Here is a 25,178-nt window from a genome sequence, read left to right on the forward strand (position 1 = left end):
AGACGGCAAGTTCCTGGATCAAGTGGGAGGAAAAGGTGGAACAAAACTAAATCATAAGTGAGACCAGGATCGTTGGTTGGCTAGAGATTGTGGAAACCCCAAGACTATGAAGTCCCACACCACACTGAATCTTCTGTCAAACAATAGACAGGTCGATCAGAATAATAAAGTGAGGTAAACTCCCCTAAAATAACCAGCCATTTGACGTCAAAGCGGCAGCATTTACCTCGAGGTTGAAGTTCAGAAGGGTTTGGAACAAAAGGGGAATGAAAATCAGAAAAAACAAGAAGGAGGTGGGATAAAATGTTATATCATAGGGGTTTCAATTAATGAGATGAAACAAAATGTATATGAATCATTGAATGGAAAACTGATCTACTTTGTAAACCTTCACCCAATTTGTAATGCAAAGTTTGATAACAGAAAAAAGGGGGAAGGTATCTTATATATTGTCTTGTTTGTAGATCACCAGTGCCTGTCTGCTAAACTCAAAAAGAGCTGTGAATTTTATTTGTTTGGAAAAAATGCAAAAATCATTAACCAGGGTCCCATTTAAGGACATTAGTAAAAGGTCACTTACATTCAGTAGCAGGGTTTATTTTCTTTGCTTATCTTAAATAAAACAAGTTAAAAGGATTAAAACGTAGTAAATAAAAGCCCGTTCACCTATAAAACACTGAGTTATAATGCTACTCACACAACAATGTAATGCTTTTCACACTACAAATTTACCATTGCCCCTTGCACAGTTGTGCTTAGGAAATTCTTGGCAATCTTAAGGTGTTCCTTAATGTCATAGAAAATGATAAACAATCATCTGCACGTCATTTTACATTCATTTATCCTTTTAACATCAGGGCCAATAGAATCACTGCTACATTCGTGATTGGAGTGCAGACCTACAATGCATGGCCACTCAAGTCTCCTCACACTACCCCTATAGGCAGACACACATTTCCACAGCTAGAAAACAGCTTGACTTGCTACTGTTGCATGCGCACACCGTGCTTGATGACCTGCCCCACTGCTTTCCCAGCCTATCCTCCCATGTGAGCTCCACTCAGCCTTTCCTCTTTTGTCAGACTGGTTCTGGGGGTGGAACCTGAGTCTGAGCTGCCAATTGGCGGGAAACATCCCAGACTTCAATATGAGGAGGCAACTCATGAAAACCCAATCTTGTACACAACTCAACAGGTCGAACAACCTAGGTCTGAGAGAGAGAGAGAGAAAGAGAGAGAAACTATATATATTTTTTCATATATATATTTTTTCATATATATATGAAAAAATATAAGGGAACCATTTGATTAAAACTGACTCAAAATAAATACATATCAAATTTCAAAATAATGAAATGGGTGAGACTCAATTATAGTGTCTAAGGATGCAACGAGTTAGACAGTGAGGGCTTGGGATGATTCGGCAGGGGCAGGGGACAGAGATGGGGCACATTGGGTGGGTTTCTAGCAGTCCTGCTGCCTGGCTTGAGGACAAGCTGCAGGGGAATGTGGTGCATCCGAGCAGTCACTCATTACGGTGGAGTGTGGTCTCTGGTGTTTGCGTCAGCTGTGCACCTTCTCCCGGCACTTGACAATTCCCCACTTCTGATGGATGACACCTTTAGAAATCGCTTACTAAATCATTCCTGGTTCGACCTCACTCTTCCCCAAAGCTAGTGGAAACATCTCCCTTGACTAAGCACCATTCCACCACCTAGTTTGTACATCTTTGGTTGCATTTTAATCTTAAGAGGTTAAACAGCGTGCTTCATCCCACTGTGAGACTGCAAACTCTTTGGGCATACAAACTGGGTCAGCACCACAGTGTATAGAGTCAGTGCCCTGAATTTTTCACTATATAAGAACAAAAGCTAGTCAATTGAAAATTAGATGAAATATTTTAATCTACTTGGTTTACCCTATCGCTAAGATCCTGTCCTCAGCCCCTAATCCATCTCTACTCCTTTGACGTATCCACAGTGTAGAGACCCTGAGGGCTCCTGACGTTAAAAACATGGACTCTTGGGGAACTCTAACTGCTGTCAGCCTCAGTCATCAGAATATGTCTGTAGACCTACGTTGGACATCTGACCAGATTTACCCAAGATTGAAAGAGGACAGAGTGAAGAGCATTTCATGAAATGTCTGATTCTAACAGATGACAGAGACTAAACTGTTAATAAATGCCTCGTGTATGCATTCAGGTTTAACTTAGCCTATATAATCACTTCAATGAACATTTGCCAAATATATATTTTTAAACTTAGAGAAAAGGAACATAGGTTCTTAATCTTGGCTCTGCCACTTCTTAGTCTTGCAACTCATGAATTCTTATTTTACTTACATTTTTCACCCTCTCTGAGACTCAATTTTCTCATCTGTCAAATGGGGATAAGCCTATTGGCTAGGATGGTAGACTTGTTTCCCAGACTCATGTCTGTACTTGACAAAAACATTAGGTCTCAATGCATGGCCGACATTACTATGACCGTTACTGTTAGCATCATTTGTAGGAAAAGTATGCCAATCATGTAGCACTGATAGTCCAGCAGGAAAAGCTAGAGAATCTGGCCCCTCAGACCAGTTTCCTGGATGTCAAACAGGATGCAGAGAATAGAAAATTCAGTGCATTTGGCACTCCTTCATTTTCCATCAGAGAGACCCAACATTTTTTTCTAAATTGAAGTTGTTTACTTGTATCTCTTTCTCACTGTGAGCTCCCTGGGGACACAGAATGACAATTCACTAAACGTGTGCCCAGGCTCCTCAACCACATCCCTTTGATTGGAATGGCACAATCATAACCCGCTTTTCTCTTAGGGGTGACAAAAGTTACCTGTTTTCCTCCAAACTCCGTAGTCTGAAGAAACACATGAATATAAACCAGGTCGGAAGCACCTAATGCCGTACACTGCTGATCTAGGCGTTCATCTGGTCCAACCTCCTTTACCACCTTGCGGAAAAGGACAAGAGGCCGCCCCGCGTCACCGAGAATGTCAGGAGGTTTAAGATGCAGGCTGCTTTCCTCTCCTGTGGATCCACCCCAGACGGTGCAGTGAGTTCAGTGTGGGTGGGCAACTCCAACGTGGTGAGGTGGCTGTTCCACAGACATCTACAGTCTCAGAATCTGAAGAAGCCGCCCCGCTTGGCCCTGCAGGCCACTCTGAGTCAGACGTTGGTTATTTGGTTTGGGCTCCCACTGCACCTGTTGCAAGGGCAGATTCTTTTCATGCAATGTAGCACTGAACCACGTCCAGGGTGCATCAGAGGACAACCAGACAGGCAGGATAAACCACTTTTTGTTTCTGAGTTGTAGCCAGACTCCACTCAGTGGGTTGGGCAGGCTTCTGGCTTGGGAAAGTTCTAGTTTGGTCCTTTCTCAAGAAACAGCCACACCCCATGCATGCCACTAAGAAACAGAATCATGCTAGAGACATTTGACTCCCTGATACCCCTCAGGGTCAGAGGGACAGGAATTGGCACCATGGAAAGGCAGGCTGTCATATCTCCACAGGCTGGAGGAAGGCAGCATTCAGCACCACCTTTGTGGGGCTTCTCTAGTCCTTTCTAAGGATGATGCCATTTATTCATCAGATATTTGTTGAGCACTGAGCACCTACTATGTGCTGGGCACATGCTAGGCACCGGCGATCTAAAATGGCCTCAAACATTTTCATGGCAAGCGGGGCTTTGGAAAAGGAACTCTCAATAAGTCTGTGATGGGTACAAATGTGTGTGGTCGATCCGAGATTCCTGCACTAATGGATGCAATTCCTTTAGGAAAGGGATTTCTTGGCTCTGTTAATATGGCCGTATCTGTGTATGTCGGTGGTTCTCAACTTGTGGGTTGTGACCACCTTGGGGGTTGATCGACCCTTTCCAGGGGTAGCCAGATTCATAACAGTAGCAAAATTACAGTGATGAAGTAGCAACAAAATAATGTAATGGTTGGGGGTCACCACCACATGAGGAACTACATTAAAGGGTCGTGGCACTGGAAGGTTGAGAACCACTGGTGTATGTCTTAAATCAACCGCTGTTGGGATAAGAAAGGCGCAGTCAGGCACAGAAGCAAGGACACTGCATGGGGATCACCAAGAGACCAAAGGGGCTAGGGCCTTTCTGGAGAGCGAAAAAGAGAAAGACGGTCCCCTGGTGGTATTTGTGTATTTGCCTCCTTCCTTACCAGAGCCTGAGAAGCGGGCTCTTCCCACCTCTCCTACCTCCTATTTCTATATCCCCTCTCTCCTGTCTCCCTTTCCTTGTGCTTCTTTCCAACATTCCTCTACCTCTTCAGTAGCCTGCCCCTCATGAACCTCACCAGCTCATGTGCTTTGTTTTGTATTGCCTGTTGCTACTTAAAAGCTTCTTACTATGCTTCTGAAGCTTCTTCAATATGCATGTGCCCCTCGCCCTTTCACTCCTCTCTCGGTATGTCTTCTTGATCAAGCTTTTGGAAGCCCATGTCCCAGTTCCACCTGGACCAAATCAAGCTTACCTCAGATACCCCTACCTCGCAGCTTTCAAATAGGCAACTCCCTCTTCAGTTTGTCCTTCTCCAAACTCCTTTCTTTGCCTAGTTGACTCCTGTCAACCACTAGCAGTCTTCTTAGGTGCCACTACCTCCTGGAAGAATCCCTTGACTGTCCAAGATGCTTTAAGGGCTAATTCTCAGTGCTTCTAAAGCATTCAAAAGGGAGCCTCAGCTGAAGCAGTGAACTAACAGAGGTCTGTGTGACTGGCCCAAATCCCAGCTCCATGGACCCTCTCCCCAGAAGCATGCACTAGAGGACAGCACTGAAGATATAGCCCAGGGAGAGGGATGGGTCTGCTTAGAACACACAGGAGAAAACTAAGAGTCAAGGAGAGAGAAAGAAAGAGAGTGGACTGCATCCTGGCCCACCAAGCCCTGAGGACAATATTCCTGCTTGGAGCAGCAAATGCAGAGAGGACCACAGGGCTAGCCCCACCATGAGACACAGCATCCCCTCACTCACCCATAGCACTATGGGAGACAAAACTGCAGACACAGTACCAGAATTGTGCCCGGTCTAACCCCACCTCACATCGGGGCAAAACACAAAGGGAACAAAACAGAGCAGCAAGGGGAGCAAAGCAATGAAGTCCCCAAAGAATCCAAAAAACAGGCTTCAGGTGCAGGGCTTGGGACCTCATCAGACTCAATCAGAAAACATTCATAAAGGACTAAAGACAGAGCTGGAAAAGCACCCTCCCCCTTTTATTTCCCCTTCGTTTTTCATGTGTATCTTTATAACATAGGCAGGATAAACAATCCCTAGGAGAAAACAATGGGACTGATGGTTCCAGGGGGACATCGGAGAGGGGGAGGTAGGGAAGAGGAAGAGAGGAGCCAACAAATCCAGGGGCAAGGGAGTAACAAGTAATCTAAAATCAATGGCGAGGTGGGTGTAGAATGCCTGGTGGGGTTTGATCAAGTGCAATGTAGCTGAGAGGAATAACTGAAAGCCAAATGAAGGTTGAATATAATAGTGGTACAGGAGGAAAGTAAAAGGAAATAGAGGAAAGAACTAGGAGGGAAAGGACACTTATAGAGGTCTAAATACAGGCACACATACATGTAAATATGTGACGATATGGAAATGGGTCTATGTACATATATTTATATGTTAAGTATTAAGGTAGAAGATGGACATAGGGCCTCTATTCAAGTCCTCCCTTAAATGCAAGAACACTTTGTTCTAATAAACTGGCATTTTGTGATGCTCACCTTCCCAACAGGATCACTGAAGACAAAATGGGTACATAAGTAAATGTGGTAAGGAAAGCTTATAGTGCCCAGCTATTAAAAGATGTAGTGTCTGGGATCTTAAAGGCTTGAAAATAAATAAGTGGCCATCTAGCTCAGAAGCAACAAAGGCCACATGGAAGAAACATACCAGCCTGGGTGATCATGAGGTGTCAAGAGGATTAGGCATCATGCTCTGGAAGACCCAAAAGAGCAATCACATAGATGCGAACAAGGGGGAGCAGAGTGGAGACCCAAAGCCCATCTGTAGACAATTGAATATCCCTTCTCAGAAGGGTCACAAGGGATGAGCCAACCAGGGTGCAGTATAGCACCACCGAAACATACATTCCTCTAGTTCTTTAAGGCTTCCTCTCCCCTGCTATCATGACCCCATTTCTACTTACAAATCCAGTTAGACCAGAGGATGTCCACTACTACAGATAAGAGCTCTCAACACACGGAATCCAGAACAGATAAACCCTCAGGAACAATAATGGGAGTAGAGATACCATGAGGGTAGGGGGAAGGTGAGGGAGAAAGGGGAAACCGATCGAAATGATTGACTATACCCACCACCACCCTGGGGTGACAAACAACAGAAACATGGGTGAAGGGAGACGGGGGGTAGTGTAAGGTATGAAAATAATAACTTATAATTTATCAAGGGTTCATGAGCATGGGATGGGGGAAGGAGGGAAAAAATGATACCAAGGGCTAAAGTAGAAAGAAAATGTTTTGAAAAGGATGATGGCAACAAATGTATAAACGTGCTTGACACAATGGCTGGATGGATTGTTCTAAGAGTTATAAGAGCCCCCAATATAATGATTTTTTTTTTTAAGAAAGATCCTTGGTGGTATAGGGATTACGTTGGGCTGTGAACAGCAGGGTCAGCAGCTTCAAACCAAACCACCAGCCACTCCTAAGGAAATAGAGTTACTGTCTCAGAAACTCAATGAGGTAGTTCTACTTTGTCCTCTAGGTAGTCCTGTGATTCAGCACTGACTCAACGGCAGTGCGTCCCGTGTTTCGGTCTGCTGCATACGGGTCTATTACTGAGTACTTTCCTGTCCACTCAGCCTCTGTCTCCTCTTGAAGCCTAAGGGTTTCCTGAAAGCAAGTGGGTGGGGGGCTCAACTTTTTCAGTAACTAGTGTCTATGGAATTCTTAGTAACTGTGGACAGAAGGGAAAAAAGATTGACTATGAATTAGAACAGCTCAGAGCATGGACAAAACACACAACAGTATGCACATTAACAGATTACAGAGCATTGTTCACATATACAAGGATACGACATTCGAATCGTCTAATGACCCTACAAGGCAAACAATATTATTTTTACCCTCATTTCAGGTCAGGAAGCAAACAGGTACATTATTAAAAGGTCTGACCAGGGTAATACTAGATAACTGATGGACTTTTAAGTCAAATCCCAACCCGGAAATTCATGCTTCCTGTTTTCTCCATTTGTTCTCCATGACTACTTCCATAGACAGGCAAACACAACACTCATCAAACTTGTTATCTTAGAAGCCGTCTGATTGCTTGTGTCTAACCAAGCTACTTAATAAAATGAACATAAATGGATCTTGATTCATTCTAACAAACGAAATACAATTAAAAAAGGAAACAACACAGTCAAAACAATAGAGCTACGCTATCTTCCCCGGGTGGGGCGGATGAACACCAAGGCTCGTGGTACTGTAGACTCCCCCAAATCTGCAAAAACATTTCAATTTTATGACCAAAATGGCTGAAGATTTCCCCTGTGGTTCACTCACCATTGATCTGTTGAGGAAATTGTGCAACTTTTTCCCAAGAGCATATTTTTGCATCTCCAACAATCTGTGAACTCTCCATCAGCCCCTCCCAAACCTCACATGGCCCTGCTGATTCAGCTGAGAACTCTGTCCCTCACTTTTAACTCCACTTCCCACCTCCCATCCTATTTTTTTTGTGTGTTGAAATCACCTGGCAAAACCCATTCTGGGCAATCCAATTACCCATCTCCTTAGTCCCTACCCTAAAACTTCTAAATGTGGCTGGATAAAAGATTCTGAGACATCTAAGACTTCCCAGTTATCTTTATTAAACCCTCCCCAGAGCCAACTTCCTCAGAAAGTGGTCTACTTGTGACCTCTATTTGATTATTCCTCTCTCATTGCTCAACCCACTGTCGTTGGCCTCCATCCCACCAAATAGCTTTCAGCTAACTGCCCACCTGTACATTGTGAAATTCAAAGCACACCTCCCATTTTCATCTCGCTACCCTTCTGTTGCGTAACTCTTCCCTACATGTCTTTTACCTCGGCTTCCGTGTTCTCACACTGCCTTGCTTCCCTGCTCATTCTCCGGTTACTGAAAGGGCCTCTTCATTGAGGCTGTTCTGTTCAACATTGACTTACTCTTCAGGGTCTTGGGATCATTCCTTCTTCTACTCACCCCTCAGAGGGACCCTGTCCACTTGAATGGCTACAATGCACACTGATGACTCTCTTCCTCCCTCTGTTTATGGCTCCCTGGTGATACCGCCAGTGAGTATTAAAAAAATCCAACTCTCTATCAAGTTTCCCACTGGATGTTCACATGGATAAGATATAATTAGTATGCTCAAAATTCGTCGTCTTCAAAACTTCATCCTTTTCTGTTTTTCTCAATGAATTTCAGCGGCATAGACAAGAATTCTGAGACCGTCCTTCCATTCTCCTTCCCTAATTCTGTACATTCAATCAGCTACTAAATTTGCCACATTCTAATGGTCTCTTTCATCAGATTACTATATTCTATTTCCACATCATGGAAAGTTTGAGGAGATGAAAATCAATGGAGTGTGGCTGACCTAGGGCATGGGCTGGTGATAAAAAGATGAACAGTCAGTCACAAATGATCTTACAAGTCTTGCTAAGGCTTTTGGACTTTCTTTAATGTCTTTCTCCCATTTCCAGAGCCCCATTGATGCTGGAGATCTGGGCTAAAAAGCAGAAAATAATAAGAAGTTTGGACAAGACAAAGTGGAATTTTATTGGATAAGTAGACTCACTTTCCATCAGTTCTTTATTAACTAGCTAGACAAATATAAAAGATAGTTCATTCTTTGGAAAACCAGCTTGTCCCTAAGAAGTTACTAAGGTGGACACAGGTCTGAGCTGAGTTAAGCGGAATCAAGGACCTATCCGAGTTCAGCTGTGTTACATTTGAGAAACAATGCAACGTTTAAGGTAAACAAGCTAGATGTGTGTGTAGTGGGAAGCTCATGGGGAAGTAAGGGTAGGAGTAAGGAGGAACAAGCCAGGTTTAAGAACATGTGGGAATGATTGGTGGATTAGTGAGTCAGCACTAAAACAGCAATGATATAAAGTAAATTTAAAAAACCAAAACCAAACTCGTTGCCTCTGAGTCAATTCTGACTCATAGTGACCCTGTGTCAGGGAACTACTGTCGCTATGAGTCTCTGAGACTGTACCTCGTTATGGCAGTAGAAAGCCAAGGAGTGGCTACTGGATTCAAACTGCTGACCTTGCATCAGTCAAACGTGTAACCACTATGCCGCCAGGGCTCCCAATGTAAATAAAAAGTCATGGTTTAATCAAAGTACCTCAAGTTGATAGTCTCTAAAAATTCATTATTGTGGTTGCTATATCAATCCAAATATCTAATAACAAAAATCATTCAAGGAATGGCAATTTGGTGGCATCTGAGCATATAAAAGAGAAAGGAGAAAAACATATTGGCCTAAAAAAACTGCAAAAAATAATGGTACATACTAAAAATTATTGAATTATACACCTCATATAAGTGAACTTTATGGTAAATCAATTACATCCCAATAATTTTTTTTAATTCAAAAGCATAGGGATACTAAGCAAGGTTGTAAAAATATCAGTCAGCCTATATCAACACTCAAAGAGAACCAATCATTTCCCTTGATCCTACAGAGAAATAACCAGAGGCAAAAATTAATTTTGCATTTCTTATAACAAAAATGGATCATGCTACTTCACAACCCAGAAGAGGCGGGAAAATGACATGGTCAAAACACTCAAAGTAAGCACGCTGTCGATGCCTAAACTGAGCACAGCTTGAACCCCAGTCTCCACTCTGAAGTCTTGGCATGTTGAAGGACCTGTGTTGACCCAAACTCAAAAGTCCCACGGGGGCGTCTCCTCCAAAAGCAGTATCGGTCTTTAAAATTATGCAAGTTTATCTCAAGGATTTTTTTTCTAAGCTCAGTGAACGTATGCAAATCTCTTAAATAGGAAACAATTAAAAGAATGAGAAAAGCTGGGCAGGTGAATCAGTTCCTTTTCAAAACAGAGTTCCAAAGAAATGTACAGAGGATGATTCAATTCAGGACTACCCGGAGTCCCTTTGTCACACACACATTTGCGACAGGGTGTGGTTGGAAAAGAAGCAGAGTGCAAATGACCTAAGCCTGATTTATAAAAGCAACTTTGTGCACCGAAACCTTTTTAAACCACTTTAAAAGGGAGGGCCCAAAGTGGAAGGCAGGTGTATGCTTAGAATTGTGTTGATCTGCTAACTGTAGTCCAAACTCTCTGATTCAAACCCACCCGCTGCTCTGAGGGTGAAAGACGAGACTGTCGGCTCCAGGAAAGACTAAAGCCCAGACCCTCTCTGGGTCGAGGTCATTGTGAGGGGGAAGCGACTCCCAGCAATGGGTTTGGTTTGGGGTTAAACCTTTATTCCTCTGATCCAGTTCATCCAATTGAACTGTTTAGCTAATGGAGAAAAGGAAGAAGAAGAGGAAGAAGAAAAACCTTAGTTAACTCTAGGCTAACTTCCTCAAGCCCAAGGAAGCAAACTGATTTCTGGCTTTAAAACTGAGGACATGCTGGTTCTCCTGGGCCTCCACAGCTGTGTTCCACTTGATGAAATGGCTTGACACCAGCTTCCCCAATGTACAAAACAGCTGGTGAGCAGATAGACGCATGAAGCAGAAAGGCCCGAGTCCTAAGTTTGAGATTCTAGTCTCAATTCTGGGGACTCTGAAATTAACCAATCCAGTCCCGGTTGAATTTAAGGACTTGGCTTTTGATATTTTACACACCTGCTTTAACATGCCAGGAAGGCAACCAGTATACAATGAATGCCTTTTGAATTATTACTATTGACAGAGAACATTTAAGAAATATTTACTAAGGACTTTACCTGTGTTGCATCATTCAATCATCACAATAACCTTGGAAAGGAGATCTGCATATGACTGGCAGGGCACAGACTCTGAAACTGAGTGCTGGGAGATTACGAATGTGCTCAATGTGACTCAGCTGCTTGGGACGAGGGTGAGGCTGGGAAGGCCCAGGCTCTTACTGTGCTGCTGTCTCGCCGAACTCCACTGGGCACTACCCACAGTCATCAGTCATCAGTGGGCATATGACGCTCCGCCCCGTAATGTTTTCACTCGCTTCTTCTCACCCCCTGTTTCAACTAGGGTCCTTTCTCCTCCTAGCGTGGATCATCTGTGTAAGCATCAGACAGGAGCTCGAAGGACATGCCTCATCTTGGCCACACCTGCCTTTTAATAAGAGAGCCAGGTGAACTGTGTGCGTGGCAGCTTGAAAGGGTACTGGTTTAGACTAGTTCCAAAATGATAGGCTTACTTTGACAGGCAGAGAGAAAGTCTGGGGTGAAAAAAAATATGGCATAAGCATGAAACTCAAAGAGCAAAGGCTCTTTATCAGGACCTTTGTTCACTTGATACTGAATATCGCTAAAAGACACAGATTCCTAGAGATTTGATGATACAGGCCACACTGAATCTGTGGGGCATGGCTCTACAGCTCCACTCCCTCTGAAAATTTCCAAATCTGCCGTTAGTAATGACATCTGCAAAGTATGTATTAGGTAGCATATAAAAATACATTAAAGTCTTTGGCAAATACAAATCACTCACCAAGCAAGGCACAGTGCTTGATAAAATTCAAGCTCTATATGATATTAGAAGCTTCCTCCCCAATCCAAGAGTCACTTCTGATTAAGGCACACTTTACAAAATGCGTGCATATTGTTGAGCACACATATACGACTCTAAAGTCAGTGTAAACTCGAGGTAGTGCTCTATAACTTATGGGTGGTTTGTTTTTTAGTAGCATGTCTATTATGACAGAAAGTGACCTATATTTTAAGTTGAGTCTTGTAACTGTCCTCTCAGAAGCAGTAAGAGTTACGTTAGACTGTGAGTCAGGATCCTAAGTAATATCTGATGAATTTAATGTTTACTCAGTATTTCTTGCTTGTTTAAATAGGACTGTTTAAAGCCCCATTCACTTCATCTATAAGTCTCGTGCATAACTAAGTCTCAGTAGAGGGACTGTATACTGGACTCTTCTCTTTCGTTCCATTTAATAATAAATACTGTTTGTTTCCTAGTTACAGATCTGTGCTTCCTGGAGCTAAGAGAATAAAAAATCATGGAAGAAGCACACTGACAGAAATCCATTTTCTCTTCTGTGATTCGACCCTTTTGGTCATTGGAGTCTTGAGTAATGCACTCTTGAGACTTCCGACCTCTATCCTGTCTTGCTCTCAGAACTAGAATTTGAACTAGACTGGCTTTCTTCCGAATGAATCATCCAGATGAATATACCAGGTAGCTGACAAGGTGGCTCTCCTTCAGCTACCTATGAGAGGGACTGCTTTCATTGTCAGCCCTCTTATGCTGTGAGAGTCAGTATCTTGATTCATGAGTGAAGCATCTGGATTCAAAGCTTTATCCACACATTGCAGCAACTAGCTCACAGTTTGACAATAAAGGAAAAGAAGGAAGGTAGAGCAGCAGGGGGAAGTGGAGCAGAGTTGAGAACAGTACCACTCCCTAGAGGCGGATTCCGCTGAGGTCAGAGGGGCCACGGGCCAGCACAATGCAGCTTTAACTGGTTAATTCGCAGGCCAAAGTCATCCTAGGATGGGAGTTTCAAAGGCCAAGGACATCAGAATCAGATTCAGGGCTTTCCAACAACAGACCCAAATTGCTGATTGGAATGTGACAAGAATGAATGGCACAATGATGTTAACCACAGAGGAGGTGATATTGTTGACAGGATACTTTGAGGAAATAAAACAGCAATATGTAAGTAGAGCCATAAAAACTTTCAAAAAGCACTATTGATTGGGAGTTAATACATATATAATACTCCATAGTTCAATCACATCAGCGCTATTTTCCCCCGCTGGAAGCACACTTTCAAACTACCGGGAATGCTACCTATCTAAAATTGTTCATTGTCAAACAAAGGAGACATGTAACAGGTTTAGTAGAGACAGCTGCCTACCGGTTTAAGCACAGGCACTCATACTGGCTGGGAGTTGCTTAGATTGAAGGCGGTTCTACTGAGAAAGCCCCAGGGTCTTTGGATGAATCATATTTTGATGGCTTGCGTGTAACTGGAAGTTATGCCACAGGTATTCCAAATCCCATCAGGATTACCCATGGTGGCTAGATTTTAGAGGAGTTTCCAGACCACAACAGACCAGGACAGAAAGAGAGCTACTGAAGATTAGCCAATGAGAAACACCCTATGGAACAACAAGGAGTATTGCCCAGCACAGCCGCGCTGCAATGACTGAAATGGCTATTTTAAAGACCAGAGTTGCCAAGGGAAATCAGTGTCATTGATAAGTCCAGGGCTATGCCTCGCCTGTACCCCTGCCCCAGTCACTCACCAGCCCATTGGGTGTCCCCTGCAAGTCATAACTCAGCCTTCAAGGTGATCTAGATGATATTTCAGACTTAAAAGATTTTTTGATGTTTTTTGTTTGGTTGGTTGATTGACTGGGTTTTTGTTTGTTTGCAGCAAAAGCAGTTTGTCCAGATAGAGTACGTAGTTTGAGTTATTGACTGCTGCTTCTGTGGGTATTGATTGTAGATCCCAGTAAAACGAAATCCTTGACATCAATCTTTGCTCCCATTATTATGATATTGTCTACTGGTCCACTTGTGAGGGTGCTCGTTTTCTGTACATCGTGTTGTAATCCCTACTGAAGGCTTTAGTCTTCGATCTTCATCCATAAGTGCTTTGGGTCCTCTTCACGTTCAGTGAGCAAGGCGGTGGTATCTATGTATCGCAGATGGTTAGTGAACCGTCCTCCAATCCTGATGCCGAGTTCTTCTTCATACAGCCCAGCTTCCAGATCGGTTGCTTCAAATACAAATTAGATAAGATACAGCTCTCAGGCACACCTTCCCTGCACCATGCAGGAACCCTGGTTCCTTTGCGTGGCAGTCTATTGTTCTATGCACAAGTTCCACATGAGCACAAATACGTACTCTGGAATTCCCATTCTCCACAATGTTACCCGTCATTTGTTATAATCCACACAATAAACTGCTGCTTCATCATCAATAAAACACAGTGTTGTAAAGAACATGTCAAGATCTATCCTGAAATACAACATTGTCAGGGATAGGATAACATCCATGTGCCTTCAAGGAAGACCAATCAATATGACAATTATTGAAATTTATGCACCAACCCCTAAGGTCAAAGTTGAAAAAAAGTGAAGATTTTTTTTTTACCAACATCTGCAGGCTCCTATTGATCAAACCTGTAATCAAAATGCACTGATAATTACTGGTGATTAGAATGTGATATTGGAAACAAAGAAGAATCAGTACTTGGAAAATATGGCCTTGGTGATAAAAATGACATCAGAGAACATATGATAGGATTTTGCTAGATGAAGGACATGTTCATTGCAAATACCAAGTGGGTATTCGGGTGTAGATTCCTAAAACCTCAATTTATACTTATATGAAAAATTACTCTCCATAGTCTATGAAAAACCTCCATGCTCTCAGAATCAAGTAGAAGCATAGCTTGGGTTGAATCTTCTTGTCAGTATTTATTTGAACACTGGTTCTTCGTTGTCTGTGAACTTTGTTATACAGCCATATTGGCTATATTATAATTTTTTATCTAAATCCCTTGGAGCAAGGGGGTGGGTATCAATCTTGCCTGGCACTTTGCTTGTTTCCATGACCTGCACTAGTGGGTCGTTTTCCAAGTGAGAGTGAGCAGCACCCGAAGGAGGACAAGATCTTCACGCTCTCATTCCCAGCTGGTGCACCTTTGGGCGCTGGAGACACCACGACGTAGCTTTCTGATAGAATGATGATCATCCTGTGCCACGGATTTTCAGGGTAGTGCTGTGTTCTGCAGGGTTCTCAGGAGGAGAGCAGCAAGACTTTCTTCCCGCCACTGTGTGGGAGGACGGGGCTTGCTACGCCTATGAAGACTCACAGCCCTGGCAACCCACAAGGGCGGTTCTACCCAGTCCTATAAGGTCACTGTGAGTCAGAACGGACGCAATGGCAAGGAATTCTTCTAAGGAGCCTCTGGTGTGCTCGAACTCCCAAATTTCCAGTTAATAACCCAGCTCGTCACCGTGTAAGCCACCCAGGCACTACTATCATATGATAGAAGATCAAAATTCTCTCTCGCACTATTTATTGAGCAGTCACCATAGCTAGGATGGGGCTTAGGAGAATAAAGGTAAACCCAAGTCTCTGTCTAGGGGCCGAGACTAGCTTTTTAACAGTTAGCTCCCAGGGTGTGAATTAAAAGGGAGCCCAGAGGAGGGAGTGCTCAACGTGGGCACTCGGGAAGATTGCCCCTGGAAAAGAACAGGATCTTGAGCTCACCGGGCGTACTTAAAAGGAACACCCTGATACTGAGAGAGAGATATAGATATAGATATACTATATATGAAAAGCCCCTGGATGCTTAACGAAAGGGCGAGGCAAAGTGAAGGGGCATGATAAATGCTTTCAAATATCTGGGGACTCTTACGAGGACTTGGCTTCTTTGTGTAGGCCAGACAATCAAGCAGAGTGGTGGACAAGAGGGTGGTGGACAAGAGGGTGGTGGACAAGAGCTTAGTGTGCATGAGGGCATTTTCACAGACAGGACGATTAACCAAGGAACCCCTTAAATAAGCAATGTTTCATTATAATTATATCATCTTGCAGTCAGTTTGAGTTCTCATTCTGGCTCTGTTATTTACTCAAATTGCTTTCACTCTCCAAGATCTGGCTTCCTCTCTCTGAAATGGAGATAAGAGAGGTAGGATGAAGATTATAAGGATGGTTTGGCTTGGTTGTTTTTCCCTAAAGAGTGTAACTCATGGTAAACGCTCAATAAATGATAGCTCACCACACCACACCAAGCTGTCATTCGTGGCAAAGTCTCACGTATCTCATGGACTTGACATTGGCAAAGGACCCTCCCAGCCTGGGATTTTACTTGGTTGTATTTGTCCACTTCGGATTTGACATCATTTTCACAACTCACAAGCAAATACCCTAAAAGAAATATCTATTAGAGCCCTCTAAATAAATGTTCGCTGTCCTTACAACTAGGGAGGCCTGGTGGTGCGGAGCTCAGTGTCTGAAACTCACCAGCTCCCTCGTGAGACCCGTGCGTGCTGCTTGCACGCTGAGGACAGCCTTTGAAACCCTCTGGGGGGGTTCTACTCGGTCCTCCAGGTCACTAGGAATTGAAAGGGACAAGATAGTCCCTTTTCTATAACCCTTTACTTCTGGTATTACCATTTCCTTTCTAGTCACTTTATGGTCCCTAGTTGTAGTGCTTTATTCTCTTGTGCTAGAAAATAAGGGTTTAGTGGTATGCAAATATTCTTCTAAGCCAACTCAAATCCTCAACAGGGCACACATAAACTCATTAAAAAAAACACACCCACTACTTACGACTATCTCATTATCTGACATTTTGCATTTACGACCATAGAAAAACATCTACTCTATAACTATTTTGCATTTTAGCACTGTGTGCCCGGAAGTAGTGAACAACAGGAGATGTGGCAAGATGAACCCTGGTGGTGATGAAGCAGGGCATGTGTTAACTTGGCTGGGCCATCTGTGTATCTGCTGCATGGCAGTTATATATTGACGTAATTTGGCAGGTGAGTTGAAAAGATAGTTTCTTTGCGGATGTGCCTTGCATCTAATATAAATAGATATCATATTAGCTAGCTATTGCTATTAAATATAAATAGCAAGGCTCACCTCAAACTCACTGTCATTGAGTGGTGGATGCTGACCCATAGCAACCCTCGAGGCCATGGGAGAGCTGCCCCTGTGAGTTCCCAAGACTCATTCTTTACGGGAGTAGAAAGCCCCATCTTTCTCCCAGGGAGCAGCTGTGGTTTTGAAGTGCTGACCTTGCAGTTAAGAGCCCAATGCCACCAAGCCTCCTTCAGGCTCCCCGTAGCCTACCTAATTTTCACATCATATTGGTTTTCACATAATGACCCAGTCTTTTGAACGTATTCATGTCGAAAAGTGAGGAGTAGGTATAAGATAATATCCTACAGGTTATTATTGACCATCTAATAATCACAAAAAGGATCCTGAGGGCCCAGCAGGTAAGCACTTGAGTGACTGCCAAAAGGCCAGTGGTTTGAAGACCCCAGCCACTCCACAGGAGAAGGACATGAAAATGAGCTCCCATGAGGGTGACCACCTTGAAAACCCACAGGGCAGTTCCGCTCGATTGTATGGGATCACTACGAGTTGGCATCAAGCCGATAACAATGACTTGGGTTTTTTTAGGTTTTTAATAGTAATAGCTATCATTCTCTTAGCACTTACTACGTGCCAAGCACTGTGGTAAGTATTTTACAGCTATTATTTCACTTACTCCTCACAAGAGCCCTATAAGATGAGTACTAAAATTAGCAAAGATGAGTTAGCAAAGTACTCATCATAAGATGAGTGCTTTATAGATATGGAAATCGAGTTAGAAAGAAGCCATGCAGTTAGTTCTGGGTTATTAATAATAAGCAGTAGTCCAACCCCAAAATTTTCATGTAAAGCCTAAAACAGTCTTACATGAATGCATACATGTTCTGAAATGTAAACTCTCAGTACCAAGTTAGAGACTCTAGACATCAAAAAACAAATCACATAATCTAACAAAACAGGTGCCAATACTGATTCATTCTGTCTTAACCTCCCACTTCAGAATAGTATTGAGAAAGAAGTACCCACACAGAAACCAAGTTGCATTTGCCAGGTTCATTATTTTCACATGAGATATGCCCATGTAAATAATGTGCACATGCATATAATGCACATGGCGGGCATAGGAAACAAACATGGAAGAAGTTGTGTGATGTCCCAAACCCATGTGATGCACACACCATTTGCATCAAAACAAGGCAGTCGGTGAGCATCAAATTTAAATTTCAAGCATTTTCACAGAGCATATGACAAGACGGCCCGAATAGGTAAATCATGAGAAGGGAAAAGTAAATTAGTGGTTGCCTGTGGCTGAGAAAGAGGAAGGGCAGGTGGGTACCAGGTCCCCTTTAGAAGTCATAAAGACGGTTCTAAAATTAGATTGTGGTTACAGTTGCACCCACAGCCATCAAGTCCATGGGACTCATCGCAACCCTCTAGGACCCGGCAGGACTGCCCCAGTGGGTTTCCAAGACAGTGACTCTTCTTCTGTTCTGTTTTGACTGTAACTCGACAGAAGTAGAAAGCCTCGTCTTTCTCCTACAGAGCAGCTGTTGGTTTCGAACTACAGACCATCCAACGAGCAGCCCTATGGATACGCCGCTATGCCACCAGGGCTCCCATGGTGGCACAACTCTACAAACTCTACAAATACTGAAATACTGAAAAATCGTTAACTTGTTCATTAAAGAAATTACATGTATGATATGTAATTTCAATATTATGCATCAATAAGTCCACCTAATAAGTTCTCAAGGATTTAGGATCAAGTGATCTCTAGTCACTCCAGGTGGCTGCTGTCTTCCAGAACAACAGGAAAAACAGATGTGGATTAAATAACCTTGTGCCCAAGAACAGAATGTCCAACCAACCCTGGTGGGAATGATGTCCAGGCCTGTGAGGTTGTCTGGTTTTCTTTGGAAGCAATAATCAGCCTTCAAGTTCATTCCCAAATGTCATTAGGTACCTGCTGACTGCTCTTTTCTGATGTGACAATGCCAGATAAATGGAAATAATTGTACGCATCACTAACACTATTGTAACTGGGCCGCACAGAAGGGAAGGGGACACTAGGAAAAGCGGAAGGCCCCTTTGAAGCCTGTGGCCGGGGGACTTCGCCACCAAGTATTCTGTGAAAGTCAGGGTCCTCTGGGGAGGGGAAGAGTGCACTCGACTCCTCAGGGGTTTTCTACCATCTTCACGATTCCAGTCTCGGTCTTTCTGCTAAGGATTGTCTCAGTCTGGTGACTGATGCCTTTCCACAATGCATCTTACACCAAGGAAGCATCTCCCAGCCAGCTGAGCACACAGGCCATTCATGGCCTTGTCTTTCCTGGGCCGACCTTTCCTCCGTCGATCTCCTATTCACGGAGACATCTACCTAGAATCGGGTAAGTTCCAACAGCTGGCTAAAATCTTAAATCTGGTGTTTGAAAAATCAAAAGGCAGTTTCCTTAAATAATGCCTACGTGCAGCAAAATAATTGTTGTACAAAGTCAAAAGATCCTGTGCTTTATCAAAACAATGTACATGCCTCAACTCTAACCTGTAACTTCAAATATAACTTACATTTTAAATTAAAAAATACATTCTTATTAAGGAAGCTTAAATATACAGAACTTTTGAGGAATAAAAATCATTATTTTTTCTCCAGTGAAAGGTTACTTATTTGTTTACAATCAAATCATTCTGAAAGACATGTCAAATTGATTATCGCTGACACTAACCTACTATAAAGTTCTAGCAGATTTTGTTCTAATGTTTTCTTCATGAATAGTTTTTTCCCTTTATGTCTCTGAATATAGTTATCTTGTTCAAAAATACTAATATGTAGAGAAATATAAAGAAGAAAATATAAGCCATCAGAAATCTTATCATCAAATATTACTTGCTAACCATTTTACCTGCTGTTTCTCAAGGCATAGTTCATACATGGTGCATATGTTTCAAATGTACTAAGCTACGTGCTGTACCAATAGTTTAAGCCCTAGATTTTCAATTTATAGTTACATCATTACCATACTGATTTTTTCAACTTTCCAGAAGTATAACTTTACCAGCTTAACAATGATACATACTTGAATTTTCTTTAACTATTATATGTTTTAATTACTTTCAACCTCTCATTTTTATAAATAATGCTTCAATAAATATCTTTGTACTTAAAGTTCTTGTGTTTTAACCTAGAATATTCAAATCTATTGACCTGTTTTCTTTTATGATTTCTTCTATTGGCTTTGGGGAAAATAAGAGCATCTCCATACAAACATCAGAATGTATATTATTTGATTTCTTTTCTTTCATGTCCTTTGTTGTTTAAAATAAACAAATTTAACAACTTAATATATCAGGGCTATATCTCTGCATACTTTGAAAGATTCTAAGTGTATTTATTATACATTTAAGCATAAGTCAAGTCAAGCACAAATCACCTGTCCAGAATTTTTCAAATGCACCTTCATCGTTTTAAAAGAAGTGCATGCTTCCTAGCCTTGGCTTTCCACTAGGCCTGAGAGCGCCTTTAGGACTGGCAACGTGACTGACCGGGGCTTTGATTATCCGCAGGAAGTCCTGCTGGGCCGGGAGGAAGAGGACCTGTGCACAGGTCAAGTTAAAACGAAACAATCAGGAAGTTCGTAGTGTTCCTAGTTGTATTATTTTAGCCTTAAAAAGTCTCAATAGTTCCAAAATGGGCTTACTTCGTGAGAAACCAGTGGTCCATGTTGTGGCTTTGTTCTCCATATGGATTGATCACCACTGGTCCCACACAGTGACCCCAGTCAACCTCCATATCCTGCTACTGTCACCAGAGCCCAGTCTTTGGTCACCGAGAGGCAGAAAGCAGCGCAAGTGCTCACCACGCTCCTCCCCAACAGAAAAGCAAGACAAAGGACATAACCTTACTGAGGGTTGAGTGGGTTAAGAGAAGAACTTCATTTGTTCATGAAGAACTGTTCAGCTGTCGATATGTACATTGCTGCTGCTCATTCATGGTAAACCCTGGCTTGCTTATTCATCAAGCCCACTCCTTAGTGATTGGTTGTGTTTTGCTTTGTTTCACCCTCTCCTCCACAGCCCTCCTCTAAGGTACAATACTGTTATTGCTACTTGCAATGAGTTCAGAATTTTAACCAAAACTTTCTGGGACGGTTTCCTCAACTGCCACTGGGGATAGTAAAAGGCTTCCCCCTTTCGGATCGTTGTGAGGATTAAAGGAGAGACTTGGAATAAGGACTGCACTTAGAGATGCTACTTAAGTGACAGTTATTATTTTTATAACCTCAACAGTTATTATGACCTATGCCATCAGTCCTTACCATTGCTGCCAACCTCAGAAATGCCAGGAGGTCAAACTTAGATGAGGTTCTTCAGAATGAAACAGGGAACTGGGGAAATGTATGGTTGGATCAGCTCTGGCCATAAAGTTTCCTCAACCTTGGCAATAGCTCTGACAAATCAGTAGGTACTCTCATTACTAAAAGAGTGAATTTCCACGGTGGGGCCGTGGCAATCTCCTATCCTCACTCCCATTTTGATACATAAGTAGTACACACACCCATACACACACACACACACACACACACACACACACACACACACGCCTTCAATAGACCAGGTCAAGGCAGGAGCCAGGGGTGTTAAACCTGGGAGAGGCAGGAGTGGCACTGATCATTGAACCCACGAGATAAGTGTAGCAAAGCTATAAACTGCAGATCAAGTTCCTTCAGCTCCTAAACCATCCACTACACCATGGGCAGTCAAAAGGTGGAAACAGCCTTAACTGTCCACTAACACATGAGTGGATAGACAAAATGTGGTACATACATACTAAGGGAACATTACTCCACCATCCAGAGAAATGGAGCCCAGAGGCACTGCGGGGACTGGTCTATGATCTGCAAAGTCAGCAGTTCAGAACCACCTGCCACTCTTCCGGCGAAAGACAAGGCTTTCTACTCCTTTAAGAATTACAGTCTTGGAAACTCACAGAGGCAGTTCTACCTAGTCTTCCTGAGTCACTCCGCGTCACCAGCAACGCAGTGACCTAGATCACGGAGAGAGAGAGAGAGAGAGAGAGATGCTGACACGTGGCGTAACTTCACAGGAACTTTGGAAACACCACGCTGAGTGAAATAAGGAAGTCAAAAAAGATAGTGATTGTACAAACTCACAGGAGTTATCCAATATAGGCATATGTATTGAGACCAAAGTTTATCTTTTAATAGTTATCAAGGGTGGGAGAGAGGGGGAAGGAAGATGTGAGCTTAAGAGTTATGGAGCTTTTGTTGAGGGTCATGGAAAAAAATCAGGACCAGTTCATGGTGATGGTTGAACAAAGATGAACACAATGTCACTGACCTGTACATGTGAGAGCTGCTGAAATGATAAACCTTTTGTTATTAGCGAGAAAGACCCAGAGAGAGAGAGAGAGAGACCGTGGTAGGAAAGTCAGCGTAGCTCGACGTGAGCAGAGCAGACCGATGGGCGACAATCAATGATGGTTCAGCCCATCTCCACTAACACAGTGACTCCAAGTTGCTCCTTGCCTTTCTTCTCTTCAACGGCCATTCCACGTTCCTGATGTGTAAGGTGTGGGCCAAGCAGTCAAGTTGAAATCATCCGTCTAAGCATGTGTCTCCCACCTTTGAAACTCAGAACCATGTCAAAGCAAAGTCAGAGCACCTGCTTCTGGGACATCCTCGGCGGTTCATGAGTCGCCTTCTGAGATTCATGAGACAACTTGAGCAAGAAGTCGTGTTGGATAAAAATTAACCATATCAAGGATTACCTTTAACACAGACGATACGGAACAAGGAACATGCCTGTCTCTGCTTGACTTCAGCCCAAAGTCACGGTTGTAATGAAATGAAACCAGCTCAGTGAGATGGGAGCAGGAATGACCACGGGTGTCCCCAGCTCAGCATCCGAAATACCCATCTGACTCCTCAAATGGCAGAACTTTACCACCGCCACCACCTGCTCCCTTTTGGAAGAAACTGGTTTTAATGATAGTAGTCTCTGGGAAACCCCCAAATCTGGTTTTTAGGGTGTTTCCCCTTTACCCTAATCCCTTATCATACTGCTTATTTCCGTCTCTAATGAGTGGCGTTCTGCTTTGCTATTATCCCAAGGGAAAGAGCCGAGGAAGCCTCTGGGAACACAGATCTTCCTGTCATCAACGCGCTTTCGGTAAACTTGTAAGGACCCTCATCTGGGCCCACGAAGGCACCATCCACAAGCGGAAGGTCTCAGAAGGTCTCAGCCCATTCCCGTCAGGCTGGCATGCACAAAGAAGTCTTCGTGCACAATTTCAACTGACCGCACATTAAGAGTGAAGAATAACAACGGCACCCCTCCTCAGTAATCGTATATATAAAGTCGGTCACCTCCACCCTTTGCCCTTTCTGCTTTTGGAATGCCAAGTTGACCAAGTGGATCTGCTGGTCAAGCAAATAGCTCCAAGGTGAGGGTCAAGCAGATAACTGTTTCCTGTGTGCTGGGGGGTTAATTACCGTCAGTTCTGTCTGCCTAGCCTAGCAATGGAGCCATCGTGTTATCCTTCGGCCTCAGAGGAGATGGGCACAGGGGTCCTTGCAGAATGACCGCCTCACCACAGTAAGTACGGATTTCTTTGAAGTCCTTATTTCTTCCCTTCTCACTCTCTTTTTCTCTTTTTCAAACAGAGCAGAGCATGAAGGAATAGATTCTGCCTAGGGTTGTATTCCCCAGCGAGGAGAATTAAAACGGCAGTAGCAGAACCTGTGAACATATTTTAAATGCTAGCTTACATTGCCTTGAGAACCGGAAAGAAGCGAGAAGCCAGGGAAAGCTACGTTTCAAGAAGGGTTGCAAACTTTCGAACACCACCAGACTCAACTGTATACACACATACATACACACACACACACAGATACACACACATGCCTATAGGATTGCTTTGTTGACAAAGAGTGGATTGCTCTTTAGATCTTTAAATGAAGGGAGCTGGTATCTTGGCATTTCATTCTTTCACCTTAATTTCATTTGACCACTATCAACATTGCTCTGGTGTTGTACAAGGCACGACTCCAGTTTTACAGTCATGATTTACCCCACCTCGGATCTAGTCTTCAAAGGACAAAAACGCTAAGCTACCTGGATGCTCTGCCCAAATCGATTCTTCGGCAGGCCTTTTAGGAGGTATAACAGAAAAGATAAAAAAAGAATCTGACTTTTCGGACAGAGAATTAAAGCAGTCACCGGGGGTGAGCCGTCACCGTGGGCAGTAGGCCCAAGGGAAGACTGTGCGTGAGATAAGCCTGCGCAAGCGAGGAGAGGGGCGACATTGCAGGCCAGCCACCACGCACTGCTGCCCGACGTTCACAACGTCAATAAAAGCCAACCGTGAGATTGAGGAGCTTGTGTGAGAAGACACCAGGAAAGGCAAGCCGAAAAAGGAACTGCACAACAGCTTCCAAACCAGTACAGATCCCAAGGCTGCCCTTCCACAGCATACACGCCGTTGCTTCTTGGCGTCCACTTGTCGTTGGCAGTGTCAAGCCACGCACACATGCTATGCCCTCCCCCGACCTCCCCACACCCATAGGGCCAGCAAATTCACATCATTTTCTAAAAAGAAGGCGGCAACAGAGTGGCTGCTGCCGGGTCTGTCAGCTCCCTCACACACACCCCAGCTCACTAGGCAGGCAGAGAATCCGACATCTGCAGCACAAAGTTCAAAATGTGATTTACTAACCTGGCACCCCTGCGGAAGCCGCCGCTGCATGGTGCTTTAAAGAAAGACTCTTTGCTCTTTGCTATCCAGCTAATCTCCGCAGTAGCTGACAGCCAGGGGGGCTGGGGGGGAGTTCTTTTCCTTATTATCCTGCGAATCCACAGAAACAAGGAACACAATCCTGTTCCCTGGCTGGGGCAGGCAGACGCCCTAAAGGCAATGGAAGTCCTAGCCAAGCCCACAAAGCACTGCGGCCTATAAGCTGTAGTAATGAACTTGAAACCACTCCCCATATGGTAAACAGACGCAGCAGGGCTGTCAGAAATCAAACCCAGGAGAGACTGAGGGAAGGCATGGGATTTCATTTCCCAGCTTGCTGTCAAAAAAACAAAGCAAAACAAAGACGCTAACAGACTTAAGCAACGCGAACTCTCATGCCCTCCCTGCCCCTCAGCTGCTGTATTAACGTCACTGGTGGATTTTAAACAAGGCGAACGCGGCCTGCCTTCTGCGAGGGCCATGCGGGACTGATATGCCATTGTCAAAGTTGAGGGTGACGGGAACACGTAGAACAGCAGCTTCACGTTGCCTACAAAAGACACAAGAAGACCTTGTTTCTGAGAAGCAAGCACATCACATCACTCTTTTCGGGTGCTTCCAGCACTCTGTTGCTGTTACTGTCGAGTTGACTCCAT

General features: G+C 43.6%; 1 protein-coding gene across 2 annotated transcripts in view; it reads right to left on the reverse strand.

Moving 5' to 3' along the window:
* The window catches only part of PLD1 (phospholipase D1), a 184,241-nt gene extending 159,573 nt beyond the window's left edge, over positions 1 to 24,668 (reverse strand). The window contains exon 1 of one of the 2 annotated variants that reach the window (XM_004704081.2): positions 24,505 to 24,668. Coding sequence is in view for 1 of the 2 variants with exons in the window: in XM_045297437.1 (XP_045153372.1) it covers positions 2,836 to 2,873 (38 nt within the window). In the remaining variant the exon portion in view is untranslated. Of the gene's footprint in view, positions 1 to 2,835; positions 2,904 to 24,504 lie in introns of those variants that run through there. The other variant, XM_045297437.1, reaches the window with a different exon arrangement.
* Between the last annotated feature and the right edge of the window lie 510 nt (positions 24,669 to 25,178).

The sequence above is a fragment of the Echinops telfairi genome, unplaced genomic scaffold, assembly GCF_000313985.2.
Source record: "Echinops telfairi isolate 266 unplaced genomic scaffold, ASM31398v2 ScPeMD7_7420;HRSCAF=8458, whole genome shotgun sequence".
Taxonomy (NCBI): Eukaryota; Metazoa; Chordata; class Mammalia; order Afrosoricida; family Tenrecidae; genus Echinops; species Echinops telfairi.